The sequence below is a fragment of the Acomys minous genome, assembly GCF_964271855.1.
Source record: "Acomys minous genome assembly, chromosome: 20".
Lineage (NCBI taxonomy): Eukaryota > Metazoa > Chordata > Mammalia > Rodentia > Muridae > Acomys > Acomys minous.
Genome location: NC_140502.1, coordinates 24,407,454 through 24,435,349, shown reverse-complemented (window position 1 = coordinate 24,435,349; position 27,896 = coordinate 24,407,454). Strand labels below are relative to the sequence as shown.

The 27,896-nt window shown below is 53.2% G+C and overlaps 1 protein-coding gene and 2 long non-coding RNA genes across 3 annotated transcripts in view; 2 read left to right on the top strand and 1 right to left on the bottom strand.

The window, feature by feature from the left end:
• The window catches only part of ACP7 (acid phosphatase 7, tartrate resistant (putative)), a 26,152-nt gene extending 2,800 nt beyond the window's left edge, over positions 1–23,352 (top strand). Inside the window, exons 3-13 of the mRNA XM_084770554.1 lie at positions 7,653–7,853; positions 8,462–8,644; positions 10,775–10,898; positions 11,377–11,439; positions 11,531–11,645; positions 11,767–11,874; positions 11,969–12,026; positions 12,630–12,697; positions 12,784–12,855; positions 17,912–18,049; positions 21,504–23,352. Coding sequence (XP_084626680.1) covers positions 7,653–7,853; positions 8,462–8,644; positions 10,775–10,898; positions 11,377–11,439; positions 11,531–11,645; positions 11,767–11,874; positions 11,969–12,026; positions 12,630–12,697; positions 12,784–12,855; positions 17,912–18,049; positions 21,504–21,569 — 1,196 coding nt within the window. The 3' untranslated portion in view covers positions 21,570–23,352. The remainder of the gene's footprint in view (positions 1–7,652; positions 7,854–8,461; positions 8,645–10,774; positions 10,899–11,376; positions 11,440–11,530; positions 11,646–11,766; positions 11,875–11,968; positions 12,027–12,629; positions 12,698–12,783; positions 12,856–17,911; positions 18,050–21,503) is intronic.
• The window catches only part of LOC311591182, a 129,139-nt gene that overhangs the window by 55,914 nt on the left and 45,329 nt on the right, over positions 1–27,896 (top strand). The gene's annotated exons all lie outside the window — the stretch shown is intronic.
• Positions 15,102–17,904, bottom strand: LOC311591186. Its single transcript, XR_014777028.1, has 2 exons — positions 17,639–17,904; positions 15,102–17,458 (listed from the first exon to the last, which is right to left on the bottom strand). It is a non-coding gene; the product is annotated as an uncharacterized lncRNA (long non-coding RNA).

The following is a 27,896-nucleotide window of genomic DNA, read 5'->3' as shown; positions in this document are numbered from 1 at the left end:
GAAGCGATGCAGTTTGTGATAATCGTGGCTCCTTTGAAATTACATCAAAATGTAGCCTCTGGTGGTTTCTTGTTGGCGAAACATTTTAAAGCTTTTAGCTTTGAAGTAGTGGAGACCTCTAGACCGAGTCCTTTGGCGGCAAAGCCACCTGGGCTGTTTGCGCGTGCCTGCAATCTCAGCACTATGAAGGCTGAGACAAGAGGGAGGCCAGCCTGGGCATTGTCTCAAAAATAATTTGAAAAATAATAGTATTTAATCTCAGCACTCGGGAGGCAGAGGCAGGTGGAGCGCTGTGATTTCCGGGGCTAGCCTGGTCTACAAAGCGAGTTCGGGACAGCCAAGGCTACACAGAGAAACCCTGTCTCAAAAGGCCCCCCCCCCAAAAAAGATATAGAGCTCAGGACTCACTCCCCAGCTCAACAAAGAAAGGAAGAAAAGGAGGAATTGGAGCCAGAAAATGGCCATATGCACCTGTGATCCCAGCTAGTCCGGAAGCTGAGGGAGGCAGGCCTGCTGAGCTTAGGCGCATGACATCAACCCAGCTGCACTGAAACACACACTAAAACAGCCGTGGCGTCGCTCTGAGTTCGGGGGGGGGGGGGCCCCCACGGCTACTGAGTAAGACCCTAACCCTAACAGAACAGACCAAAATCAGACTAAAGCAAAGGCAGGCAGCGGACACTGGTACAGTTCTGGTGAAACTGCAGACCTTACTCAGACCTTACTCAGGGTCACCACTGATTTCAGTTGTAGCCCGGGATCTTACCTTGGCTTTAGGGGCTGCGGCTCCTTTGTGTGGATCTCTATAGCCCAGGCTAGCCCCAAACTAGACATCTCCCTGCCTCCGTTTCCCAAATGCCGGGACCTCAGGGGAATCTGCTGCCACACCCAGCACTTGAGTTTTTATCTTCTTTAGTGACCTTTGTATTTTCTGAGTGTTGGTCAGTTATTTCTGAAAACAGCCACTCTTTTATGCCTCTTTGCTATTGTTTCAGGTTAGTAGTAAGATTGTATCTGGGGAAAGAAGATTGTAGTTGTGGCTTTGTGTCTCTCTCCACATAGGGTACCAGAGGGTCTGTGTGGTAGACATGCCTTACTGTGCTGCTGAGCCTAGTTCATTGGCTGTTTAAACCGGTGCCTGCTGGGTCTCTCCACTGTGAAGTCTTTGGAGCTAAGGAAAAGCTCATGGAGAGACTGCACAAGACAGTGCAGTTGTCTCCACAAATTGTCACCCACTAGTTTTCAATGGCTCCTGACTGCAGTGATTTTCCGTGGTGTGCTAGCCTGAGACTTGTAAGTTTTCTTATTCCCTCTTTACATATATATATATATATATATATATATATATATATATATATATATATATATATATATACATATATATGTTTTTAAATATGCATGACCCCAGCCCCTCACTGGGGGACTCTAGGCAGGGGCTCTACCACTGAGCCACACCCCAGCCCCTCACTGGGGGATTCTAGGCAGGGGCTCTACCACTGAGCCACGCCCCCTGCCCCTCACTGGGGGATTCTAGGCAGGGGCTCTACCACTGAGCCACACCCCAGCCCCTCACTGGGGGATTCTAGGCAGGGGCTCTACCACTGAGCCACACCCCCAGCTCCTCACTGGGGGATTCTAGGCAGGGGCTCTACCACTGAGCCACACCCCAGCCCCTCACTGGGGGATTCTGGGCAGGGGACTCTACCACTGAGCCACACCCCAGCCCCTCACTGGGGGATTCTGGGCAGGGACTCTACCACTGAGCCACACCCCCAGCTCCTCACTGGGGGATTCTAGGCAGGGGCTCTACCACTGAACCACACCCCAGCCCCTCACTGGGGAATCTAGGCAGGGGCTCTACCACTGAGCCACACCCCAGCCCCTCACTGGGGGATTCTAGGCAGGGGCTCTACCACTGAGCCACACCCCAGCCCCTCACTGGGGGATTCTAGGCAGGGGCTCTACCACTGAGCCACGCCCCAGCCCCTCACTGGGGAATTCTAGGCAGGGGCTCTACCACTGAGCCACATCCCCAGCCCCTCACTGGGGATTCTAGGCAGGGCCTCTACCATTGAGCCACGCCCCCAGCTGTTCCTTTCCATCTAATGGAAGTGTCTGTGGTAGGAAGAGCCATCCCGCCCTCCTGCCTCCTTCATTCATTCACTTAGTCAGTGATTCCTCTTCACCGTGGATTTGTGACTATTTCTTTCATCCTCTGGGTGAAAATCCAGTGCGATCACTGCTTATTGCTGTTCACAGTGTTCTTAACCACTGAGCCGTGCGTGTCTTTAGCCTTAGGTTTTTTTTTCATTTTAGGTGTGTGTGTGTGTGTGTCTGAGAGAGAGAGAGAGACAGAGAGAGAGAGAGACAGAGTATAATATACTCCTGGAAGATGGATTTATACAAAAAGCCAACTGGAGAAGTGTCGGCTCTCGCTGTTGTGTTCAGTCCCATTCCCCATCCTCACCACACCCAGCCCTGGGTAGCTACCCTTTCAGCTCCCTGGGCGTCCTTTCCGTGTTCCCGTTGTGCGTGTGAGCGGCAGCCTCCATAGATCTGTATCCCGTATCCTTAGGGTAGCTGACTGTATAATTTTGGTTTTTTTTTTTTTTTTTTTTTTTTTTTTTTTTTTTTTTTTTGTCGAGACAGGGTTTCTCTGTGTAGCCTTGGCTGTCCTGGACTCACTTTCTAGACCAGGCTGGCCTCGAACTCACAGCGATCCACCTGCCTCTGCCCTCCCTGAGTGCTGGGATTAAAGGCGTGCGCCACCACGCCCAGCCATGACTGTATACTTTTTGTCTCTGACACTCATGATGACTGTGCCTCAGTTTTCCAAGTGGATGGATTGCAATGCGCACCACCATGACCAGCTTATGTGTAGCTCCCTCCCTCCTCCCCTCCCTCCTCCCCTCCCTGCTCCCCTCCCTCCTCCCCTCCCCCCTGCCCACCGCCCCCTTTCCTTCCTCTTCCTTCTCTGTCAGGCTCTCTCTATTTCTCCTGGCCTGGCCTCAAACCTGCCACCCTCCTGCCTGTCTCCCGAGTCTTGGTTCGCAGACGCGCTCCACCACGCCTTGCTAAGTTGGCCTGTACTTTCATATTCCTGGTAGAAGAATTTATGTCCTTATTGTTACAGCATTACTTGGTATTTTTTTTTTAAAACGTGTTGTTGTTGTTGTGTTTGGTGTTTAGAAACAGCTGGCCTGGAACTCACTATGTGGCCTGGGCTGGTATTGAACTCGTGGAGTTGCAGGCGTCCTCACTATCCCTGGCTCCATGTGACATTTTCTTTGTTTATTGCGTGTGTGTGTGAAGGAGGATTATATGGTGTGTGGTGACCAGAGGACAACTTGTAAGAGCTGGTTTCTCTCCTTCCACCGAGGGCTCCTGGGATTGAACTCAAGTCCTTACTTCACGGCCAGCATTTTGAGTCGTTGAGCTTTGGTTGTTTGAGACAGGGTTTCTCTGTGTAGCCTTGGCTGTCTTGGAACTTGCTCTGTAGACCAGGCTGGCCTCGAACTCACGGAGTGCTGGGATTACAGGCGTGCGCCACTGCGCCCAGCTCCACCTGGTATTTTTAGAGCCTTGACTGGGTTGCTTCTTTCTTGATTTGAGACTCTAAAGGGTATATTCCTCTTAGTCTTGGGAGGTCGTTCACTTTTCAATAAAATCTATGTTTGCAAAAGGAGAGAGAGAGAGAGAGACAGAGACAGAGACAGAGACAGAGACAGAGACAGAGAGACAGAGAGACAGAGAGGGGGGAAGGTGCAGAGAGAGAGAGAGACAGAGAGGGAAGCTGTGTGTGAGCGTTCACACCTTTAACCTAGCACAGAGTAGGCGAAGGCGGAGTTTTAATTTAAAACCAGCCTAGTCTTCCTAACAAGTTTTAGGCCAGTGAGGGTTATAAAGGGAGAGCCTGTCAAGAAGGGGAAGAAGCTGGGTGTGGTGGCGCACGCCTGTAGTCCCAGCACTTGGGAAGCAGAGGCAGGCGGATCGCTGTGGGTTCAAGGCCAGCCTGGTCTACAAAGCGGAGTCCAGGACAGCCAGGGCTGCACAGAGAAACTTTATCTTGAGGAGGAGGAGGAGGAGGAGGAGGAGGAAGAGGAAGAGGAAGAAGAAAAAGAAGAGGAAGAAGAGGAAGAAGAAGAAGAAAAAGAAGAAGAAAGAAAGAAAGAGAGGAGAATTAGAGGCTGTCATACAGAGCCTGACCTGTGATATAAAAAAAAAAAAACCACTGCGTAAAGATTTGCTCTAGAGCCAGGCATGGTAACTCAGTCCTACTATCCCAGCTGAGGTAGGAGGGCTGCTGCAGGCTCAAGGCTACTCTGGGCAACACTACAAGTTCCGAGCTAACGGGGGCGGGGGGGGGGGTGGTACAGCTTGAGACCCTGCGCATCCCTCCCTGCAGACAGGGTGAGCTTCACAGCCTCTCCTGCCCTCCATCTGGCCTCTGGCCTCCTCCTCCTTCCCACCTAGCTGGCCTCTGGATATGTGTGTGGCTCTCTCAGTGATGTCACGCATGAGTAATGTTAGCTGCAGGCCAGCATAGGCGAGGGAGAAAAATAGGGACATTGACTCAGCCCTTAATCTTCACTGTGTCAGGCATTGTCCTGTGCCTGAGGTCGTCCCTCCTAGTCACCAAAGATGGCTGCCAGGGCATTCTCTGGATGCCAAGCCAGAAGGAGCTCCAGGCACTGCCACACAAAGGCACAGGCCCATAGTGTTTGCACAGACCTGCCAGCCAGCACAGTGTAGGTCACCTCTCCATGACTCAGTGCTCAACACAAAGTACTTGAAGGTAGCTACTGTATTGCAATGGTTCTTTGTTTGTTTGGGTTTTTTGTTGTTGTTGTTGTTGAGACAGGGTTTCTCTGTGTATCCCTGGCTGTCCTGGACTCACTTTGCAGACCAGGCTGGCCTCGAACTCACAGCGATCCGCCTGCCTCTGCCTCCTGAGTGCTAGGATTAAAGGCGTGTGCCACCACGCCCAATTTGTTTTTAAATTTTTATTTGTCTATTTTTTTTTTGAGACAGGGTTTCTCTGTGTAGCCTCGGCTGCCCTGGAACTCACTCTGTAGACCAGGCTGGCCTTGAGCTTAAAGATCCACCTGTCTGCCTCCCAGGTGCTGGGGTTAGAGGCGTGCACCACCACTGCACAGCTCACAATGACATTTTGTTTTGTTTTTTAAAAGATTATTTATTTATTGTATATGAGTGCTCCATATACAATGGAGCATTAGATCCATTATAGGGCTTTAGATCACATTATAGATGGTTGTTTTTTTAAAAGATTTATTATTTATTATCATGTATACAGTGCTCTGCCTGCATGTACACCTGCAGGCCAGAAGAGGGCGCCAGATCTCACTATAGATGGCTGTGAGCCACCATGTGGTCGCTGGGAATTGAACTCAGGACCTCTGGAAGAACAGACAGTGCTCTTAACCGTTGAGCCATCTCTCCAGCCCCATAGTGACCTTTTGTGTATGTACATAATGCACTTGGCTCACACTCACCCACTGCTCACCCTCTCTTGGTCTAGCCTCACCGCCACTGGTCGCCCTCCTCCTCCGATATGTCCCTTCTCCTGATTTTATGCCTTTTGGGCTATGTGTGTGTATTCATGAGTGTGTGTGTGTACATACATGCACACGTGTGTGCACAGACATATGTGCATGTACATGTTCTTGCATGTGCATGTGTGCACGTGTGTGTGTGTGTGAGAGAGAGAGACAGAGAGAGAGAGAGAGAGAGAGAGAGAGGGGAGAGAGAGAGAGAGAGAGAGAGAGAGAGAGAGAGAGAGAGAGAGAGAGTTTGTTTCTTTAAGGTTCTTTACAGTAACATGAGCTACACCATAGATGAATATAATCACACACAGGTGGGCTGGAGAGACGGCTCAGAGGTGAAGAGCACTGGCTGCTCTTCCAGATGTTCTGAGTTCAATTCCCAGCAACCACATGGTGGCTCACAACCATCTATAGTGAGATCTGGCGCCCTCTTCTGGCTTGCAGGCAGGATATTGTATACATAATAAATAAAGAAATCTTAAAAAAATAAATAAATCACACACAGGAGTGGGCCTATGTGTGAATTGCTCTCTGCTCCGTGTTTGTTTGTGTTGAAATAGTTATTTGTTTATTTATGTTTTTATTTAATGTGTCTGAGCGTTCTGTTTTCATGCACACCAGAAGAAGGAATCAGATCCCATTACAGAAAGTTGTGAGCCACCATGTGGTTGCTGGGAATTGAACTCAGGACCTTTGGAAGAGCAGCCATTGCTGCTAACCACTGAGCCATCTCTCCCGTCCCCTGCTAGTCTGTTAACAGAGCCTTGCTATGACACCCAGCTTAGCTCAGAATTTGTTAGGTAGTCCAGGCTGGCCTGGGTTTTTTCCAACTCTTCTGCTTCAGTATCCTGAGTGCTGGACCCAGAGCTTTGTGTGTGCTGGGCAGCCACTCTACAAGCTGAGCCACATACCCTTAAAATGTATTTTTGTCATTTTATGGGTGTTTTGACTCTATGCATATCTGTGAACCATGTACATGCAGAACCCCCAGAGACCAGAAGAGGGCATCAGATACCCAGGAACTGGAGTTACAGATGGCTGTGGTCTGGCTATCCTGTGGGTGCTGGGAACTGAACCCAGGTCCTCTGGAAGAACAGCCAGTGCTCTTAACCACTGGGCCATCTCTCCAACTCCCGAATGTTCTTATAAAGTCATTTCTTAGTTTGTTCGTATGCGAGGAAGGCACACCCATGCCAGGAGTACACATATGGGGGGTCAAAGGCTTTTGCTTTTAGACAAGGTCTCACTTGGTAGCCCTGGGTGGCCTGCAGTTCCCTATTTAGGCCAGTCTGGCATCAACCCACAGAAATCTCCTTTCCTCTTAGGATTAAAAATTGCCCAGCTCAGGCAGAACATGGTGGTGCATGACTTTATCCCTTTAATCCCAGCAGAGGCAGATAGCTGTGAGTTCGAGGCCAGCCTGGTCTACAAAGTGAGTCCAGGACAGCCAGGGCTACACAGAGAGACCCTGCCTCGAAACAACAACAACAAATTGCCCAGCTCAGAGCACACCTTTTGGAAGCCATGTAGGTCTTAGGGATGGAGCTCAGGTCATAAGAACTGAGCCTTTGATTATTACTCTTTTCTCTCCTGAGTATTTTCTTTCTTTTTCTCCTCCTCCTCCTCCTCCTCCTCCTCCTCCTCCTCCTCCTTCTTCTTCGAGACAGGGTTTCTCTGTGTAGCCTTGGTTGTCCTGGACTCCCTTTGTAGACCAGGCTGGCTTCGAACTCACAGTGATCCGCCTGCCTCTGCCTCCCAAGTGCTGGGATTAAAGGCGTGCGCCACCATGCCCGGTTCTCTCCTGAGTATTTTCAGCTCCCATTGGTTGAATTCCAGGACCTGGCGCCCCGGGTGCAACCTGCCAATTGTATTTTTTACATCCTTGCTACCTCACAACCTTGTAAGACGGCTAGCCCTGTTCCGTTTCACATACGGGGGAAACTGAGGCTCGGGGAGGCAAAGCCACTCCCAAGGGGAGCCAGCATGGAACTAGCAGAGCGGCTGGGCTAAACGGCACCTGTTAAGTGTTACCGGACTCCTCCTGGGTGCCTTGCTCAGTCCCCTTCTCTGATTCCTCTCTCCCCCCAGGTGAGCCAGGCTCCATGACCGTGACCTGGATCACGTGGGCGCCAGCCCGGTCCGAGGTGCAGTTCGGCACGCAGCTGTCAGGGCCACTCTCCTTTCGTGCCCACGGCACCACCAGCACCTTCGTGGATGGGGGAGTCCTACGGCGCAAGCTCTATATCCACCGCGTGACACTGCAGAAGCTGGTGCCGGGTGCCCAGTATGGTGAGAGGGGCGGGGAGTGGGCGGGAGGGAGACCTGCCGTTGAGGCTGGGATGGCGGCTCACAGGACTGAGTGAGACCCTAGGCTGTGAGACCCTTGACTGGGTATAACCACCCAGGCCTGTGATCCCAGCATTTGGGAGGAGGCAGGAAGATTCGAAGATCCCAAGTCATCCTGCTACATAGAAAGGTGGAGATTAGAGCTGAGCGCGTGGTGGCGCACGCATTTAATCCCAGCACTCGGGAGGCAGAGACAGGCGGATCGGTGTGAGTTCGAGGCCAGCCTGGGACAGCCAGGGCTACACAGAGAAACCTTGTCTCAGGAAGGAGAGAGAGAGAGAGAGAGAGAGAGAGAGAGAGAGAGAGAGAGAGAGAGAGAGAGAGAGAGAGAGAGAGAGAGAGAGAGAGAGAGAGAGAGAGAGAGAGAGAGAAAAGACGTTTGAAGACTACTCTGGGCTACCTGAGAAGTTGTCGCTAATGATAATAATAGTAATGGCGTCTGTGATGCCGGAAGTTTTCCTCCATCTCCAGCGACCTGAGGGTGGAGCCTGTGGAAAGGCCGTGGCCCCTCCTCCCCAGCTCACAGAGGTCTGTTTTTCTTCTTCCCTCAGTTTACCGTTGTGGCAGCTCCCAGGGCTGGAGCCGGAGGTTTCGTTTCACAGCCTTGAAGAAAGGGACTCATTGGAGCCCTCGCCTGGCTGTGTTTGGGGACATGGGGGCTGACAACCCGAAGGCCCTGCCCAGGCTGCGGAGGGACGTTCATCAGGGCATGTTTGATGCCGTGCTCCATGTGGGTGAGGCACCGGCGAGGGTGCGCCTGGAAGCTGGTGGACTGGGTACCCATCAGTCCGGTGCTAGGATGGGCTGGGGCTGGGGTGGTTCTGAAGGCATGGGGCTTCGGTTTCCTACTTCTCACCATCATTACTATTTTTATTAGAGGTAAGGCTCGTTCAGAATACACAGAAATGTTATGATAGATTAGGATGAATGGGCATGGTAGCACTTGTTTGTAATCCAGGAGCAGAGAGGCTGAATGAGGCAGGAGAGTTGTCCAGAATTGAAAGCCAGACTGGATGGTTTAGTGTGACCTTGTTTCGAAAACGAAACAAAACACCCCCCACCCCCAAGGATGTGGGAATGACTCGGTGGTAGAGACCCTGCCTAGAATCCCCCAGTGAGGGGCAGGGGTGTGGCTCAGTGGTAGAGCCCCTGCCTAGAATCCCCCAGTGAGGGGATAGGGTGTGGCTCAGTGGTAGAGCCTCTGCCTAGAATCCCCCAGTGAGGGGCTGGGGTGTGGCTCAGTGGTAGAGCCCCTGCCTAGAATCCCCCGGTGAGGAGCTGGGGTGTGGCTCAGTGGTAGAGCCCCTGCCTAGAATCCCCCAGTGAGGGGCTAGGGTGTGGCTCAGTGGTAGAGCCCCTGCCTAGAATCCCCCAGTGAGGGGCTGGGGACGTGGCTCAGTGTTAGAGCCCCTGACTAGAATCCCCCAGTGAAGGGCTGGAGTGTGGCTCAGTGGTAGAGCCCCTGCCTAGAATACCCCAGTGAGGGGCTGGGGACGTGGCTCAGTGGTAGAGCCCCTACCTAGAATCCCCCAGTGAGGGGATGGGGTGTGGCTCAGTGGTAGAGCCCTTGCCTAGAATCCCCCAGTGAGGGGCTGGGGACGTGGCTCAGTGTTAGAGCCCCTGCCTAGAATCCCCCAGTGAAGGGCTGGGGGCGTGGCTCAGTGGTAGAGCCCCTGCCTGGAATCCCCCAGTGAGGGGCTGGGGAGCGTGGCTCAGTGGTAGAGCCCCTACCTAGAATCCCCCAGTGAGGGGCTGGGGACGTGGCTCAGTGTTAGAGCCCCTGCCTAGAATCCCCCAGTGAAGGGCTGGAGTGTGGCTCAGTGGTAGAGCCCCTGCCTAGAATCTCCCAGTGAGGGGCTGGGGTGTGGCTCAGTGGTAGAGCCCCTGCCTAGAATCCCCCAGTGAGGGGCTGGGGGCGTGGCTCAGTGGTAGAGCCCCTGCCTAGAATGCCCCAGTGAGGAGGCTGGAGGTGTGGCTCAGTGGTAGAGCCCCTGCCTAGAATCCCCCAGTGAGGGGCTGGGGTGTGGCTCAGTGGTAGAGCCCCTGCCTAGAATGCCCCAGTGAGAGGCTGGAGGTGTGGCTCAGTGGTAGAGCCCCTGCCTAGAATCCCCCAGTGAGGGGCTGGGGTGTGGCTCAGTGGTAGAGCCCCTGCCTAGAATCCCCCAGTGAGGGGCTGGGGGCATGGCTCAGTGGTAGAGCCCCTGCCTAGAATCCCTCAGTGAGGGGCTGGGGTGTGGCTCAGTGGTAGAGCCCCTGCCTAGAATCCCCTAGTGAGGGGCTGGGGTGTGGCTCAGTGGTAGAGCCCCTGCCTAGAATCCCCCAGTGAGGGGCTGGGGTGTGGCTCAGTGGTAGAGCCCCTGCCTAGAATCCCCCAGTGAGGGGCTGGGGTGTGGCTCAGTGGTAGAGCCCCTGCCTAGAATCCCCCAGTGAGGGCCTGGGGTGTGGCTCAGTGGTAGAGCCCCTGCCTAGAATCCCTCAGTGAGGGGCTGGGGTGTGGCTCAGTGGTAGAGCCCCTGCCTAGAATCCCCAGTGAGGGGCTGGGAGTGTGGCTCAGTGGTAGAGCCCCTGCCTAGAATCCCCCAGTGAGGGGCTGGGAGTGTGGAACACCCCAGTTGCTTAGCATTCAGAAGACCTGGGTTCAATCTCTAGCAATTAAAAAACAAAAAGTTTGCCTAGCAATGTCATCATCGAACTAAGACCCAGCTGTGTTGTTCTGGGAGGGAAGGAGATGCAGAGGTGGGCTAGGAGGGGCTATGACGTAGGGAGCAGGGCCCACTAGGTCTCGATCCTACAGAGAGCAGAGCTTGGCCCTCACTCTCTCCCATTCCTTACTACGCCCCCCACCCTCCACTCCCCGCCCCCAGGAGACTTTGCCTACAACATGGACCAGGATAATGCTCGCGTCGGGGACAGATTCATGCGGCTCATCGAACCGGTGGCTGCCAGCCTGCCGTACATGACGTGCCCTGGGAACCACGAGCAACGCTAGTGAGTGTGGGGGCTGCAGGTGTGCACTGCGGGTGTGCACTGCGGGTGTGCACTGCGACTGCGGGTGTGCACAAAGGCCAGAAGAGTGAAGCAGGCTGTGTCCATGTTAGACAGACTCTTAAGTACCTCATGATGCCGCGGCTCATTGGAAGTGCGGGGTGCGGGGGGGGGGGGGGGGGGAGGGGAGAAAGGGTAGGGGTAGCAGGGTAGGGGGGAGAAAGTGGGTGGGCTGGGAGCCACACTTGATATGTGGTAGTGCTCGCTCGCCTTTAATCCCAGCACTCTGGGAGGCAGAGACAGGCGGAGCTCTGTAAGTTCGAGGCCAGCCTGGTCTACAAAGCGAGTCCAGGGCAGCAAAGGCTACACAGAGAAACCCTGTCTCCAAAAAAAAAAAAAAAAAAAAAGGAAGGGCTACCGCAAATAGGCCCTTACCCCTTGCTCATTATAATTCCTCTCCCCCCTCGCCCGCCCCCTCCAGCAATTTCTCTAACTACAAGGCTCGCTTTAGCATGCCGGGAGACAATGAAGGCTTGTGGTACAGGTAATGCGGTGGGCGCTGGGGGATTGGACCGGCTACCCTGAAGGCTGGGCGGTCCTCCCAGTCTCTGACCCTTGCCCTTTGGCCCCTGCAGCTGGGACCTGGGCCCCGCCCATATCATCTCCTTCTCCACTGAGGTGTACTTCTTCCTGCACTACGGCCGTCACCTGGTGGAGAGGCAGTACCGTTGGCTGGAGAATGACCTCCAGGTAAGGCGCGAGCCGGGCCCCGGTCTCTCGCCCCCGTGCACGGGCCCCGGTCTCTCCCCTCCGTGCACCGGCCCCGGTCTCTCGCCCTGGTGCTCTCCCTCACTCTGGCCCCTTTCTCTAGAAAGCCAATAAGAACCGGGAGGCCCGGCCGTGGATCATCACGATGGGCCACCGGCCGATGTACTGTTCCAATGCGGATCTGGATGACTGCACGAGGCACGAGAGCAGGGTGAGGCCCCTTCCCGGGTGGCAGTGAGACTCGGTGGGTGGGGGGGCGCGGACGGGCTGAAGCTTTATCCTCACCACTCTGCTCGGCTCACCAGGTCCGCAAAGGCCTCCATGGCAAGTTGTTTGGCCTAGAGGATCTTTTCCATAAATACGGTGAGTGACCCTGGGGGAGCACCCCTTCCCTGCCCCCTACCCCCTCCTTCCATCTCTACCATCCCCCACCCCTCCCACTCCCACCTCTTCCCACTGCCCCAACCCTCCCATCCCCCCACCTCACCAACCCCCACCTCACCAACCCCCACCTCCCTACTCCCTCCCCCATCCCTCCCACCCTATCCCTCCCCCAACCCCCCATCCCTCCCACCCCCTCCCTCCCCACCCCACCCCCACCCCCTCACTCCCCCACCTCCCCACCCCTTACCTCCCTACCTCTCACCCCCACCCCACCCCCCACCCCTCACTCCCCCACCTCCCCACCCCCACCCCCTCACTCCCCCACCTCCCCACCCCACCCCCTCACTCCCCCACCTCCCCACCCCCACCCCCTCACTCCCCCACCTCCCCACCCTCCCCCACCCCTACCACTTACCCCCTACCTCCTCGCCCCATCCGTCCACCCCACCCCCCACTCCTTACCTCCCCACCCCGCCCCCCACCCTGCACCCCTCCACCCCCATCCCCCACTCCCATCCCCCACCCACCCCATCTCTCTGCACCCAAGAGCCTGACCATCATCACTCACTGTGTTCCGTCCAGGTGTGGATCTGGAGTTCTGGGCTCACGAGCACTCCTACGAACGACTGTGGCCCATTTACAACTACCAGGTGCGGCCCAAAAGGCTGATGGTGTTCGCGAGGTCAGACCCTCCCCTGGGGCTGTCACCCACCAGCCACTTTGTCCTTTTCTCCAGGTGTCTAACGGCAGCCTGGAACAGCCCTATACCAACCCTCGAGGCCCGGTCCACATCATCACAGGATCTGCGGTGAGCGAGCGGGAAGCGTGCGCAAGACCGGTGACAGCAACCGCCATTGCGTCCTGAGCCGGGAGACCGGGGTGGGGTGAGGGTGGGGGAGTGAGCGGGGGGGGGGGGGGCAGTGAGGTGGGGAGGGGGTGCCGCTGATGGCATGCCCATCAGACAGGCAGGGGAACTGAGGCAACCGCCATTGCGTCCTGAGCCGGGAGACAGTGGGGGTGGGGGTGGCGGGGGAGGGGTGGGGGGTGGGTGGGAGGTGTCGCCGATGGCGTGCCCATCAGACAGGCGGAGGGGGGGTAGGGGGGGGACCTAGGCTAGGGTAGCAAACAAGATGGAGAAACAACAGTGCTTGGAAGCCTCCGTGTGGTGGCGCGCTCAGGAGGCTGGAAGCCAGAGGACTGCCCTGAGTTCAGTGCCACACAGTGAATTCCAGACCAGCCGGGGCTGCAGTGTGAGGCCTTATCTCAAAAAAGCTAAACAGGACCAGAGATAGACGTCTCTGTGAGTAACTCTACTCGATGCCACACCTGATGATCTGAGTTCAAGTCCCCTGACCCACACGTGGGAAGAGAATATCACACACACACACACACACACTAAAATGTAAATAATAGTAATAGTAATAATAATAATGATGTTGATAATAATAAACCAAAACCAGGAAACAAAGCCAACCACCATGGGCTGCCTGTGCCCCTACGAAACAAAGCCAACCACCATGGGCTGTCTGTGCCCCTTGCATTCAGGAAGTGGAAGGAAATCAGGGCCATCCTTAGCTATATAGCAAATCTGAGACCACCAAGGACTTACATGAGACCCAACACAAACAATGCGCTGGAGAGAGGCTCAGCGGTTAAGAGTGTCCGCTGCCCTGCAGAGGACCAGAGTTCAGTTCCCAGCCCCGGCGTCAGGCAGCTGTGACCACAGACACACACACAAGAAGGAAAGAAAAAAAGGGGAGGGGGGCAGGGAGGGAAGGAAGGAAGCAATGTGTTTTAGGTTTTAGGTTCGTTTACTGTAAAATTCTCTTTTTCCTCTTAAGACATGGTCTCTCCATGAAGCCCAAGCTAGCCCAAGCCCTAAGCATTCTACCTCACCCTCTCCTCTCTCTAACCTTGCCTGGCTGGGGGCTCCTTTTCTTTCTTTTTTTCTTTTTCTTTTTTCTTTCTTTCTTTCTTTTTTTTTTTTTTTTTTTTTTTTGGTTTTTCGGGACAGGGTTTCTCTGTGTAGCCCTGGCTGTCCTGGACTCGCTTTATAGACCAGGCTGGCCTTGAACTCACAGAGATCCACCTGCCTCTGCCTCCCCAGTGGGGTGGCTCCTTTTTTAAAGATGATTTATTTATTTGTTTGTTTGTTGAGACAGACAGGTTCTCACTATGTAGCCTTGGCTGTCCTGGAACTCAATTTGTAGACCACTCTTGCCTCCCACTCACAGGGATCCACCTGCCTCTGCCTCCCAAGTGCTGGGATTAAAGGCCACTAGGCCAGGCTTTAAACTGATTCTTACAAATGATTAAAACTACAGTTAAAAACTATCCAGATCGGGCAGGAGAGGTGGCTCAGAGGTTAAGAGCACTGACTGCTCCTCCAAAGGTCCTGAGGTCTTAACCACATGGTGGCTCACAACCATCTATAGTGAGGTCTGGCGCCCTCTTCTGGCCTGCAGGTGTACGTGCAGACATAACATTGTCTACATAATAAATAAAGACAAAATGTTTTTTAAAAAATACCTATCCAGATCAGCCGGGTGTGGTGGCGCACGACTTTAATCCCAGCACTCAGGAGGCAGAGGCAGGCAGATCTCTGTGATTTTATGGCCAGCCTGGTCTACAAAGGGAGTCAAGGACAGCCAGAGCTACACAGAGGAATCCTGTCTTGAAAAAACAAAAACAAAAACAAAACAACAAAAACAAAGAAAACCCATCCAGATCAAAAAGCAAACAGCACAGCGGGCAGGAGGGGAGGAGGAGCTACAGCCCACACCTTTTCTTTGTCTTGTGTTCAGTCTCACATACCCCCTTTTTTTTTTTTGGTTTTTTTTTTTTTTTTTTTTTTTTTTTTTTTTTTTGGTTTTTTGAGACAGGGTTTCCCTGTGTAGCCTTGGCCATCCTGGACTCACTTTGTAGACCAGGCTGGTCTTGAACTCACAGCAATCTGCCTGCCTCTGCCTCCCGAGTGCTGGGATTAAAGGTGTGCACCACCATGCCCGGCTCACATCCCCTTTTTAAAAAAGTATTCTCCTCTCTTTTTAAAAAAATATTTATTTACTTATTATGTATACAGCATTATGCCTGCATGTACTGCAGGCCAGAAGAGGGCGCCAGATCTCACTATAGATGGCTGTGAGCCACCATGTGGTTGCTGGGAATTGAACTCAGGACCTCTGGAAGAGCAGCCAGTGATCTTAACCGCTGAGCCACCTCTCCAGCCCCTCACGTCCCTTTCCCCACCCCCCCACATCCGTTTTTAAAAAGTATTTTTGCTTTAGTGTAACTGTTGTGTGTGTTGGCGCCATGAACACGCGTGTCACAGCACATGTGTGGTGCTCGGAGGACAAAAGGAAGGATTCGCTTCTCTCCTTCTACCCTGTGGGTCTGGACTCAGACTCAGGTCCTCAGGCTCCGTGACAAGTGTCTTTTTTCCACAGAGCCACCGCCCCAGCCGCCGGTCTTAGGCCCCTTGCATGACCTTTTAAAAGTGTTCTCTGCACACAAAGGAATAATTGTCTAGACAGCTCCATCATTGTGTCACCCACTTTAAAAAAAATAAATAAATGGCCACGGCCACTCTTCACAGCCCACGGGTTTTAACAGCCTGCGTCAGCATCACCTGCAAAGCTTTTGCTCTATTTGGCCAATTCTGTTAGTATCTTCGCCTTTGGTTTTCCTGAGACAACGTGCTGCTGTGTAGCCGAGGCTAACCTAGAGCTCACCTGCCTCCTGACTCGGCCTGTCATCTGCCGTGATGTTCTGTGGGCCCACAGCTCTCTAAAGAAGTGGACGTTCAAGCCGGGCGATGGTGGCGCACGCCTGTAATCCCAGCACTCGGGAAGCAGAGGCAGGAGGATCACTGTGAGTTCGAGGCCAGCCTGGTCTACAAAGCGAGTCCAGGACAGTCAAGGCTACACAGAGAGACCCTGTCTTGAAAAAAAACAAAAAAACAGAAAAAAAGAAACAGACATTTCACTCCTGACAATTAATTACTTCTCCTAACGCAGGGTGCAGAACTATGCTTTTTTTTTTTTTTTAATTTTGTAAAGTTTCTCATTTTCTCTGCTGGGATTTCCCGCCTTATTACCCTCTTTCCCCTAGGCACTGGTTTTTATTTTCTCTCACTAATTAATCTTGAGACCAGCTCATGCAGTCCATGCTGGTCTCATACTTGATGTCTAGTTACTATATAGTTCAGATTGACCTTGAGCTTTTAAATTAATTTAATTTATTTTATTTTACATGTACGGATGTTTTGCTGCCTGCATGTATGTATGCAGAGCATGTGCATGCAATGCCTGAAGGGTTCAGAATAGGGCGTGGATCCTCTATAAGACTGTGGCGAGCCGCCGTGTGTGTGTGTGTGTGTGTGTGTGTGTGTGTGTGTGTTGGGAACAAAAACCCAGGTCCTCTGCAAGAGCAGCCAGTGCCCTTAACCACTGAGCCACCTTTCCAGGCCCTGGCCTTGAACTTCTGATGCTCCTGCCTCTGCCTCCGAGGGGCTGGGATTTCAAACCATGCGCACCCATAACATTTGGCGCATTGTGCATGCTAGGCAACCATTCTGTCAGCTGAGCTGCAACCCAGCCCTGTTTCCCTTTTTTAAAAAAAGTTGTTTATTCCTGTGTTTATTTCTGTGTAGGGGAGGCACATGTGCCAGGGCTCACACGAGGAGGTCAGAGGACAGAGTGCTAGAGCCGTTTTCTCCCTTCACCATGCAGGTTCTAGGGACCAAACTCACGTTGTTAGGCACGGAAGCGGGCGCCTTTATCCGCTCGGCCGTCTCGGGAGTCCCCAGTTCATTTTCGAGGCAGGCTCTCACTCCATAATCCAGGCTGGTCTGGCCCTAACTGTGTAGACCAGGCTGACCTTGAACTTGGTGATCCTCTTGTGTCAGCCTGCCAACTGCTGGTACTGAAAGTTTTTGGGTTTTTTTGTTTTTGTTTTTGTTTTTCGGGTGAAGGTTTCTCTGTGTAGCCTTGGCTGTTCTGGACTCGCTTTGTAGACCAGGCTGGCCTCCGACTCACAGCGATCCTCCTGCCTCTGCCTCCTGAGTGCTGGGATTAAAGGCATGCACACCATGCCTGGCTCTGGTACCGAAGGTCCTTAGCCAAACTGTAACTCACATTTCTTGGAGGCCGCAGGCCTGGCCCGACGTGTTTTCCACTGCCTGTGTGTCCGGTGCTTGTCTGACCATCTGTCTGACCATGTGACCATCTGCCTGACCATCTGTCTGACCATCTGCCTGGCCATCTGTCTGATCATCCATCTGACCATCTGTCTGACCATCTGCCTGGCCATCCATCTGACCATCTGTCTGACTGCCCATCTGTCTGGCCATCTGTCTGACCATCTGCCTGACCATCTGTCTGTCTGGCCATCTGTCTGGCCATCTGTCTGACCTTCTGTCTGGCCATCTGTCTGACCATCCGCCTGACCATCCGTCTGACCATCTATCTGACCATCTATCTGACCTTCTGTCTGACCATCTATCTGAGTGTCTGTCTGACCATCTGCCTGACCATCTGTCTGACCATCTGTCTGGCCATCTGTCTGACCATCTGCCTGGCCATCCGTCTGACCATCTATCTGACCATCTATCTGACCTTCTGTCTGACCATCTATCTGAGTGTCTGTCTGACCATCTGCCTGACCATCTGTCTGACCATCTGTCTGGCCATCTGTCTGACCATCTGCCTGGCCATCCGTCTGACCATCTGCCTGACCATCTGTCTGGCCATCCGTCTGACCATCTGTCTGACCATCCATCTGACCATCTGTCTGACCATCTGCCTGGCCATTTGCCTGACCATCTGTCTGACCATCTGCCTGACCATCTGTCTGACCATCCGCAGGGCTGTGAAGAGCTGCTGACTCCCTTTGTCAGGAAACCCAAACCCTGGAGCGCCGTGCGTGTGAAGGAGTATGGGTACACGCGGCTGCACATCCTTAACGGCACCCACATGCACATCCAGCAGGTGTCTGACGACCAGGTCTGTCTGGGGGGCAGCTTATGGAGTATGGGTACACGCGGCTGCACATCCTTAACGGCACCCACATGCACATCCAGCAGGTGTCTGACGACCAGGTCTGTCTGGGGGGCAGCTTATGGAGTATGGGTACACGCAGCTGCACATCCTTAATGGCACCCACATGCACATCCAGCAGGTGTCTGACGACCAGGTCTGTCTGGGGGGCAGCTTATGGAGTATGGGTACACGCAGCTGCACATCCTTAATGGCACCCACATGCACATCCAGCAGGTGTCTGACGACCAGGTCTGTCTGGGGGGCGGCTTATGGAGTATGGGTACACGCAGCTGCACATCCTTAATGGCACCCACATGCACATCCAGCAGGTGTCTGACGACCAGGTCTGTCTGGGGGGCGGCTTATGGAGTATGGGTACACGCAGCTGCACATCCTTAATGGCACCCACATGCACATCCAGCAGGTGTCTGACGACCAGGTCTGTCCGGGGGGGCGGTTTACTGAGTAACAAACTGCACAGCTTGGTCCAGGGTACACGGGAGCTGAGTGCTTAAAACCTTGCACTCAAAAGTAAATCAAGCTGCTGGTCCCAGTAGCACATGCCTTTAATCCCCGAATTTGAGAGACAGAGGCGGGCAGGTCTTTGAGTTAAAGGCCAGCCTGGTCTACAAAGCAAGTTCACAACTGCCAGGGCTACACAGAGAGACCCTCTCTTGAAAACAGAAACCAAAACAAACCAATAAACTGGGTGTGGTGGTACATAGCTATAACCTCATCACTTGAGAGACTGAGGCAGAGGAACTGGGGTCATGGCTCAGCGGTAGAGCCCCTGCCTAGAATCCCCCAGTGAGGGGCTGGGGTGTGGCTCAGTGGTAGAGCCCCTGCCTAGAATCCCCCAGTGAGGGGCTGGGGGCGTGGCTCAGTGGTAGAGCCCCTGCCTAGAATCCCCCAGTGAGAGGCTGGGGGCGTGGCTCAGTGGTAGAGCCCCTGCCTAGAACCCCCCAGTGAGAGGCTGGGGGCGTGGCTCAGTGGTAGAGCCCCTGCCTAGAATCCCCCAGGGAGGGGCTGGGGTGTGGCTCAGTGGTAGAGCCACTGCCTAGAATCCCCCAGTGAGGGGCTGGGGTGTGGCTCAGTGGTAGAGCACCTGCCTAGAATCCCCCAGGGAGGGGCTGGGGTGTGGCTCAGTGGTAGAGCCCCTGCCTAGAATCCCCCAGTGAGGGGCTGGGGGTGTGGCTCAGTGGTAGAGCCCCTGCCTAGAATCCCCCAGTGAGGGGCTGGGGGTGTGGCTCAGTGGTAGAGCCCCTGCCTAGAATCCCCCAGTGAGGGGCTCAATGGTTGAGCACCAGCATAACATGTGTGAGGCCCTAGGTTCAATCCCCAGCTCTGAAAAAGAATAATAAAACAAACCAAATAAAATAAAAATATAAAGAGAGGTTGAGGCCACAGGACCTAGGCTTGAAGGCCAGCAGGACTATTTAGGGTGACCATGAGCCCAAAAGAGAGAGAGAGAGAGAAGCTGGACGTGGTGGCGCATGCCTTTAATCCCACTACTTGAGAGGCAGAGGCAGGCAGATCGCTGTGAGTTCGAGGCCAGCCTGGTCTACAAACTGAGTCTAGGACAGTTAAGGCTAAGAGAAACCCTGTCTCAAAAAACAACAACAAAAAAAAAAAAAAAGAAGAAGAAGAAGAAGAAGAGAGAGAGAGTGAGAGAAAAAAAAAGCACTCTAAAATTGGAAACCTGGGTTCAAATCCTGCCTGTGCTTCCTACCAGCCACGAGACCCTGAGTAACTTCTCTGACCTCTTTGGTCTTCTTCACGGTTTCATATCTGTAAAATGGGGTCAACAACAGCTTCTGAGTCACAGGGTGACGTGGCCGTGCAATAACACCCATAACGCGCTGAGAACAGAGCCTGGGAGTGGGAGGTCAGATAAGTATTAAAGACCAGGTGGCTGATGGGAGTGGGGCAGATGCACGTGGGGTGGGCCTGAGGAGTAGCAGCCCTGTTTACGTCTGCCTCCTGTGAGCACTGCTGTGGTCCAGGCGTGCGATAGATTGCCTTGTCCTTGGTGTGATTCTTCTATTCTTTTTCCTTTTTTCTTTTCTTTCTTTCTTTATGTTGTTGTTGTTTTTGTTTGTTTTTCGAGACAGGGTTTCTCTGTGTAGCCTTGGCTGTCCTGGAATCACTTTGTAGACCAGGCTGGCCTCGAACTCACAGCGATCCTCCTGCCTCTGCCACCTGAGTGCTGGGATTAAAGGCGTGCACCACAACGCCTGGTTTGTGTTCCCTCTAAATAACATGGCAGCTGAGCAAAGAGACATGTGCTTAGCTGGGCGGGCAGTTGTGGTGCACGCCTTTAATCCCGGCACTTGGGAGGCAGAGGCAGGCAGATCTCTGTGAGTTCGAGGCCAGCCTGGTCTACAGAGAGAGTCCAGGACAGCCAAGGCTACACGGAGAAACCCTGTATCAAAAAAAAAAAAAAAAAGAAAAAAAAAAGAAAAAAGAAAGAAAGAAAAAAGAAAAAGAGTGACATGCGCTTAGAGCAGGATGGACACTGTGTACAGCACAGGCTCCTGATGGCATGTTCTAGATGAGTGTGTATGCAACTCAGTGTAGCAAACACGGTGCCCTGGGGTTTCATCACAGCAGCGCATAAATGGTGGCTCATGCCAGCACCTAAGAGCGCAGAGGGGCCGTTCAAAGTCACCCTCACTTATATGCTGACTTGAGGCCAGCCATATCACATGAAATCCTATCTCAAAACTAAAACCAAAGCCTAACAACTGAATGAAAACTCCCATCCCTTAGAAATAGCAGATTATGGCCTGGAGAGACGGCTCGGAGGTTAAGAGCACAGTCTGCTCTTCCATAGGTCGTAAGTTCAATTCCCAGCAACCACATGGTGGCTCACAACCATCTGTAATGTGATCTGGCGCCCTCTTCTGGCCTGCAGGGGTACATGCAGGCAGAGCACTGTATACATAATAAATAAATAGATAAATCTTTAAAAAAAAAAAAGAAAGAAAGAAAGAAAGAAAAAATAGCAGGTTATGCCAGTCATGGTGGCGCACGCCTGTAATCACAACACTCATGGAGGCAGAGGCAGGTGGATCTCTGTGAGTTTGACGAAAAAAGAAAGAAAAGAAAAAAGAAAAAGAGCGAGTTAGCACTGCCTCGACAGGAGGTTGAGACATCATGGTCCTATGAAGCCTAGGCTGATCTGGCACAGATCCCTCCTCCTCCGCCTCCCGAGTGCTGGGACGAAAGGCGTGCACCACCACCGCCCGGCCCTCATCTGGACTTTTCGAAATGAGGGAGACCGAGGCCCAGAGAGATGTAGCAGCTCGCCCAAGGCCATCCAGCTTGAGAGGCGGCAACTGGATTTGAACCCCGGGCCCCGCTGGCCTCACAGGCCAGGCTTTCCTTCCTCACTGTCTGTTGTTTCTGACCTTCACAGGACGGCAAGATTGTGGACGACGTCTGGGTGGTTAGACCTCTGCTTGGCCGGATGACGTACCACTAAGACCGGGGGCTCCCCTGATGAAGACACTTTGCTGCTGTGACCAGGCAGTATCTTGGCCTGGGTGGGGAGTCAGGGCAGGACCCCACTCTCTCACCATCCAAAAGCCTGGGGGTGCAGCCTTGAGAGGGTCCAGACAGCTCCTGCCTCCTGGAGAGGAGGGAGCCCAGGCTGGTTGGAGAGGGAGGGCAGGTTTGTGGGCACCAGCAGGGCTGCGCTGCCAACATAGCCCGCCCTCCTGCATCGCTCTGACACGGCAGGGGACTCATGGGCCTCAGAATAAAGAGGCTTACAGCCGTGGCTCCCCGGAATGAAACTTCCTCTTGGGCTGTCTGTCCCTTTGCCCTCTCCTGAAGGGTGCCGTGTGCTGGGATCAGCAAGGCGGGCCCAGCCGTCGTGACGGGGACTTGCAGGCAGATTACTTCCGCCTCTGTCATCCTGCCCTGGCCTGGATTCTGCGATGCTAGCCCAGATGTGCTGCTCACTCGATGCCCCTTTGTGCCTCAGTTTCCCAGCCAACACTGCCTTCTCTCTGTCGCCTCCCGCAAGGCAAAGCTGAGAAGCCTCTCAGGAGCACAGAGATCTTTTTCTTTTCTCTTCTCCAGGTGCCTCTTGGTTTCTTCTCCTCCTCTTCCTCCTCCTCCTTCTCCTCTTTCTTCCCTTTTGCATCTCCTACATGGTTGGTTGAGCATCTATCATGCGGGCTGGACCAAGATGGACCCCTGTCCTTTGGCAGCACAGACATGGAAGCAGGACTTTGAATAGCAACCAGTTTACCAGGGATAAGAGATGAGGGACAGGGGGCGGGGTGTTAAGGGGAAACAGTGTCCATTTCCAGGGAGACTATGACATTTAGACTAAAGTTGACGACAGAGGACACAGGTGACGCAGGAAGGGCGAAGACCATGAGGCTGCTGTGGCTGTCATAGAAACAGTGATGGAGAGAGGGGAAGAGACAGAGCAGTGGCTGGTCATGGAGGAGCCTTGTGGGCCACAACGTGGACTTTAGATGCAGCCATGGGGAGGGTCCCACAGCAGATTTCTGGCTCCGCCTCCCCCACCCACCCCCACCCCCCGTGTCACCTCATGGCTATTCTTCCATTGTACGTTCATTTCTCTCAGCCTCTTGAGGTCTTAGCCTCGCTCACCTGTCCCTCAACCCAAGGCTCAGGGGCAAGGCCCGTAGAAGCTTCTGGAACACAGAAGACACTTTTAACTTTCCCTTTGGGAGACCAACGCAAAAAAAAAAAAAACCACAGCCTGGCCTTCCTGAGCTCACTCTCTGGAGTGCCTCCATATTGGAGGGCCCCCCCCATCCCCCCTCCCTTTTTTTAGACGGGTCCTCATGTAGGCCAGGCTGGCTGTCAACTCTCCCATGTAGCTGAGGAGGCCCTTGAACTTCCGAACCTCCTGCCTCCATCTCCCAATCGCTCGGATTCCAGGTGTGTACTACCATGCCTGGCTCGGCGTGGGCATCTTTTCTATCTTGTATTTCCTCTTCAGAGCCTTCCCTGTGAACCCGCCCCGAGGCCAGGCTTTGGGGCTGCATATAGACTTCAGTCACCAGTGTCTTCACTGCCTGCCTCCTCCTCCTCCTGTCAGTGTCTGTCTCCTTCCCGGGCTTGGGGCTCTGTGGTGGTGGCCAGTGGCATTTTGTTCACACCTATACTAGCAGGTTGGGCTGGGCCCTGCCCATTCTAGGCCACTGCTGTCACTGGGACGGGTGTCTCCCTGTCTCCTATTGGACGGTCAGCGCTAATGAGGACAGGGCCCAGTGTGGCCCAGCGTGACAGAGGCCCCGTGCAAGGTTATCACATGCCATGCCCTGACCTGACCACGTCAGGGACTGACAGTGATGAATCAGGCGGACAAACCAGGTTGCCCGGTCCAAATGATGCACAAGGAGAGAGAATGCTGACCCGTGAGGGCGTGTTGCGAAGGAGACTGCTGAGGTTGCCACAAAATGCCGCCGCCGCCGCCGTGCAGGCTGTGGACGTGCCTGTCCGCAGAAGGCAAAAGGCCCTGCAGCCGGGCAACTCGAAGGGAGGCGCGGCGCCCAAGCCCGGCTTTGCCACTTCCTGTGTGAAAACTGCAAGTCACGGACGGTCCACTGTGAACCTGTTTCTGTATCCATATGTAAAGGAGAAGCCCGTGGAAAGCAGCAGCCTTGCCTGGAGTTAAAAGCTCATCACCAACCTGTGCTTTTTTTTCCCTCCCGCCCTCCTCCTGTCCTCTCCCTCTCCCCCTCCCCCTCTCCTCCTCCCCCTCCCCCTCCCCCTCCCCCCTTCTCTCTGCCTGCGTCACTCCTCCCCTCCCTCCTTTTCTCCTGCCTTGCTTCCTTTTCTTCCTCTCAACTCCGAATCCTATCCATATCCAGTCACTGACAAACACTCCCAATTTACTTTTTTTTTTTTTGTCATGAGAAGCGAAACATGCCCGACCCTCCCCATAGGCTGGCTTTGATCTAATGATCTGGTTCCAACCTCCCCTGAACGGGCATTACAGGCAGGCGCCATTACTCCAGCCTGCCCTTCATGTTGTTAAGATTTTAGTCATGCCGGGCGCGGTGGCGGCGCACACCTTTAATCCCGGCACTCGGGAGGCAGAGGCAGGTGGATCGCTGTGAGTTCGAGGCCAGCCTGGTCTACAAAGTGAGTCCAGGACAGCCAAGGCTACACAGGGAAACCCTGTCTCAAAAACAAAACAAAACAAAACAAAAAATATATATAAGTATTTATTTTTCTTTTATGTGTAAGAGTGTTTTTCCTACATGTATGTCTGGGCACTATGTACATAACGGGTGCCCACGCCCCTGACGTGAGCCACCGTGTGAGTGCAAAAAACCAAACCTGAGACCACTGCAAGAGCAGCCAGTGCTCTTAACTATTGAGCCCTCTCTCCAGGCCCCTTAGCTGCCTTTTTATTTATTTATTTATTTTATTATTATTTCAATCTGCTGATACAGGGTCTCATTATTGTAGCCCAAGATGGCCCCAATTAAGCTGAGATAACAGGCCACGTGCCACGTGCCACCATGCCCATCTCAGGACACACCTACCACGTAGACACGTTTTTTTTTTTTTTAAATCTGTTCTTTGTCGGCTTTAAAACTTGAACTCCAGTCAGACGGTGGTGGTGGTGTTGGTGGCGCACGCCTTTAATCCCCGCACTCGGGAGGCAGAGGCAGGCGGATCGCTGTGAGTTCAAGGCCGGCCTGGTCTACAAAGGGAGTCCAGGACAGCCAGGGCTACATAGGGAAACCCTGTCTTGAAAAACCAAAACAAACTTGAACTCCAGGGCCACAAGGATCCCCTGGATTCTGTGGCGTCCTTAGCCCAGGTCACCAGCCTTTCGTCAGGCACCCAGTGGACACCTCTGAGTGTCTGAAGACGGGAACAGGAGAGGACACTTCCTTGCTCAGCCCCAGACATCACGGGAGGGCCTTGTCCGGAACATTGAAGTCTCTGCTCCAGCCACGGGAGCCATAGCCCGGGGAGACCTGCACATGTACGGCCACCGCCACATCAACCATGTGCCCTGTGCGGGGAGACTCTTGAGGTTTTTGGAAGGAATCGCTGAGCACAGAAAATGTTACCACAAGTCCCCGGAGAGTTTGTGACCTGTTTTTCCCTGACCGCTGAAATGAATGTGGCCGCACTGTCATCTCTATTATGCTTTCTTGCCACTTTTAAAAATTATCTTTATCTTGGGGAATGATAACACGGAGAAAAAAAGGGAAAGATAAAAATGGTTCCCACACCCAGCTCTCTTTTATGATTAAAATCTCATGTGATAGTCCATTTGGGTTTTTTTGTTTGTTTGTTTGTTGTTGTTGTTGTTTCATCGTCTGGTGGTTTGGGAGCCTCTTTAAAGAGATTTGCTTTTCTCTTCTGTGTATAAGTGTGTATGTGTGACCAGGCGGTGGTGGTGCACGCCTTTAATCCCAGCATTCGGGAGTCAGAGGCAAGAGGATCGCTGTGAGTTTGAGGCCAACCTGATCTCACCAACAGAGTGAGTCCAGGACAGGAAAGGCTAACATAGAGAAACCCTGTCTCAAAAAACCAAAATATAAAAAATTTTAAAAAGTGTGTATGTGTGCACTACATACATGCAGATTCCCTGGAACTGGAGTTACAGTTGTGAGCTGCCAAGTGGGTTCTGGGAATCGAACCCAGGTCTTGTGGAAGAGCAGCCAGTGCTCTTAACCACTGAACCATCTCTCCAGTTCTAGATTATCTTTTTTTTTTTTCTTTACCTCTGTGAAGAATGTCATGGGAACTCTTTTGGGGGTTGCATTGATTCTGGAGATTACTTTTTTAATTTTATTTTTATTTTTTAATTATTATTATTATTATTTTTTTTGGTTTTGATACAGGGTTTCTCTGTGTAGCCTTGGCCATCCTGGACTCCCTTTGTAGACCAGGCTGACCTCGAACTCACAGCGGTCCACCTGCCTCTGCCTCCCTGAGTGCTGGGCTTAAAGGTGTGCGCCACCACGCCTGGCTCGTAAATACTTCTCACACATTTATTCCTGGGTATTTCCCCCCCTTTCTTAAGGCTATGGTGAATAGGATTTTCTTTTGTGTGTACCTAATTTCTTTGTCAAGATGTTCATTAAGCTGGGGTGGCCGCGCATGCCTATAATCCCAGCACTCAGGAGGCAGAGGAAGGTGGGTCTCTGTGAGCTCGAAGCCCGCCTGGCCTACAGAGTCTAGGACAGACTAGTCTACGCAAAGAGACCCTGTTTTGTTTTGTTTTTGTTTTTTTAAGATTTATTTATTTTATTTATTGCATATGAGTGCTTTATCTGCAGAAGAGGGTATCAGATTACATTAGATGGTTGTGAGCCACCATGTGGTTGCTGGGAATTGAACTCAGGACCTCTGGAAGAGCAGGTGGCGCTCTTAACCACTGAGCCATCTCTCCAGCACCCCCTGTTTTGTTTTTGAGACAGGGTCTCTCTGCACAGCCTTGGCTGTCCTAGACTCACTTCGTAGACCAGGCTGGCCTCTTCTTCACCCCCCCCCGCCCCCCCCATCCCCACTGCATTTGTATTTGTCTTTATGTGTGTTTGTCAGTGTGAGTGAACGCAGAGTGCGTGCGCAGGTGCCGGAAGCTTCCCCGGAGCAGGAGTCACAGGGCGCTGCGAGCCGCTAGACTTCAGTGCTGGGAAACAAAGTGGAGCCCTCTGCAAGAGCAGTGTACACTCGCTCGCAACCACCAAGCCGCCTCTCCAGCCGCAGGCAGGCCACTCTTGCCCAGAAACGACTTGGGCATTTCCTCCCCTCAAAAATCACTAAGCTGGGGGCTGGAGAGATGGCTCAGCGGTTAAGAGCACTCATTGCCTGCTCCTTCCGAGGTCCTGAGTTTAATTCCCAGCAACCACATGGTGGCTCACAGCCATCTATAGTGAGATCTGGCGCCCTCTTCTGGCCTGCAGGTGTACATGCAGGCAGGGATCTGTATACATAATAATAAATAATTTTTTTTAAAAAAATCACTAAGCTGCAGGAGAGAGCCGGGCAGTGGCGGCGCACGCCTTTAATCCCAGCACTCGAGAGGCAGAGGCAGGCGGATCGCTGTGAGTTCGAGGCCAGCCTGGTCTACAAAGCGAGCCCAGGAGAGCCAAGGCTACACAGAGAGACCCTGTCTCAAAAAACCAAAATAAATAAATAAATCACTAAGCTGCAGCTGACAGAACATCATCCATTATACATCAGTGTCTGACAGTCTAGAGGTCACAATCCCTCTCCTCTCTCGGCCTTCCTTTCCTGTGAGGCTGTGGCATAGTGAGATGAGGGGACGCCATGGTCGCTGGGACTGGATCACCTGCCCATCACACCCCAAGGGTCGGTCTGATAGCCAGCACGGCAACCTGACCGGCTGGCGTGAACGGATGGAGGGGTGATTCCCATCCTAACGATAAGTGAGTATTAAACAGAAAAAAAAAAAAGAAAGAAAGAAAGAAAAGAAAAAAGAAACAGGGCGTGGTAACTGGTGACCGGAATCCCAGCGCTCACGAGGTGGAGGCAGGAGGATCGCTGTGTTCTAGGCGGAGGCTGTCTACAGCAAGGTCAGTGTTTTCGCTTCTCATGTAGCCCAGGCTAGCCTCAGGTTCACTATGTAGCTGAGGGTGGCTTTGAACTTCTGACCCCCCCTACCTGCACTTCCTGGGTGCTGGGATCCTAGCCGGTGGTCCATGTCCCCAATTGAGAGGGAACATTTCTATCACCCAGATTTCCCGGCAGCAAATACTCCTCTTCCTCCACGCAGCCCCGTCAGCCTCTGGCATCAACTGATCTAATTTTGTCACTATGGGTTAGAGTTGCC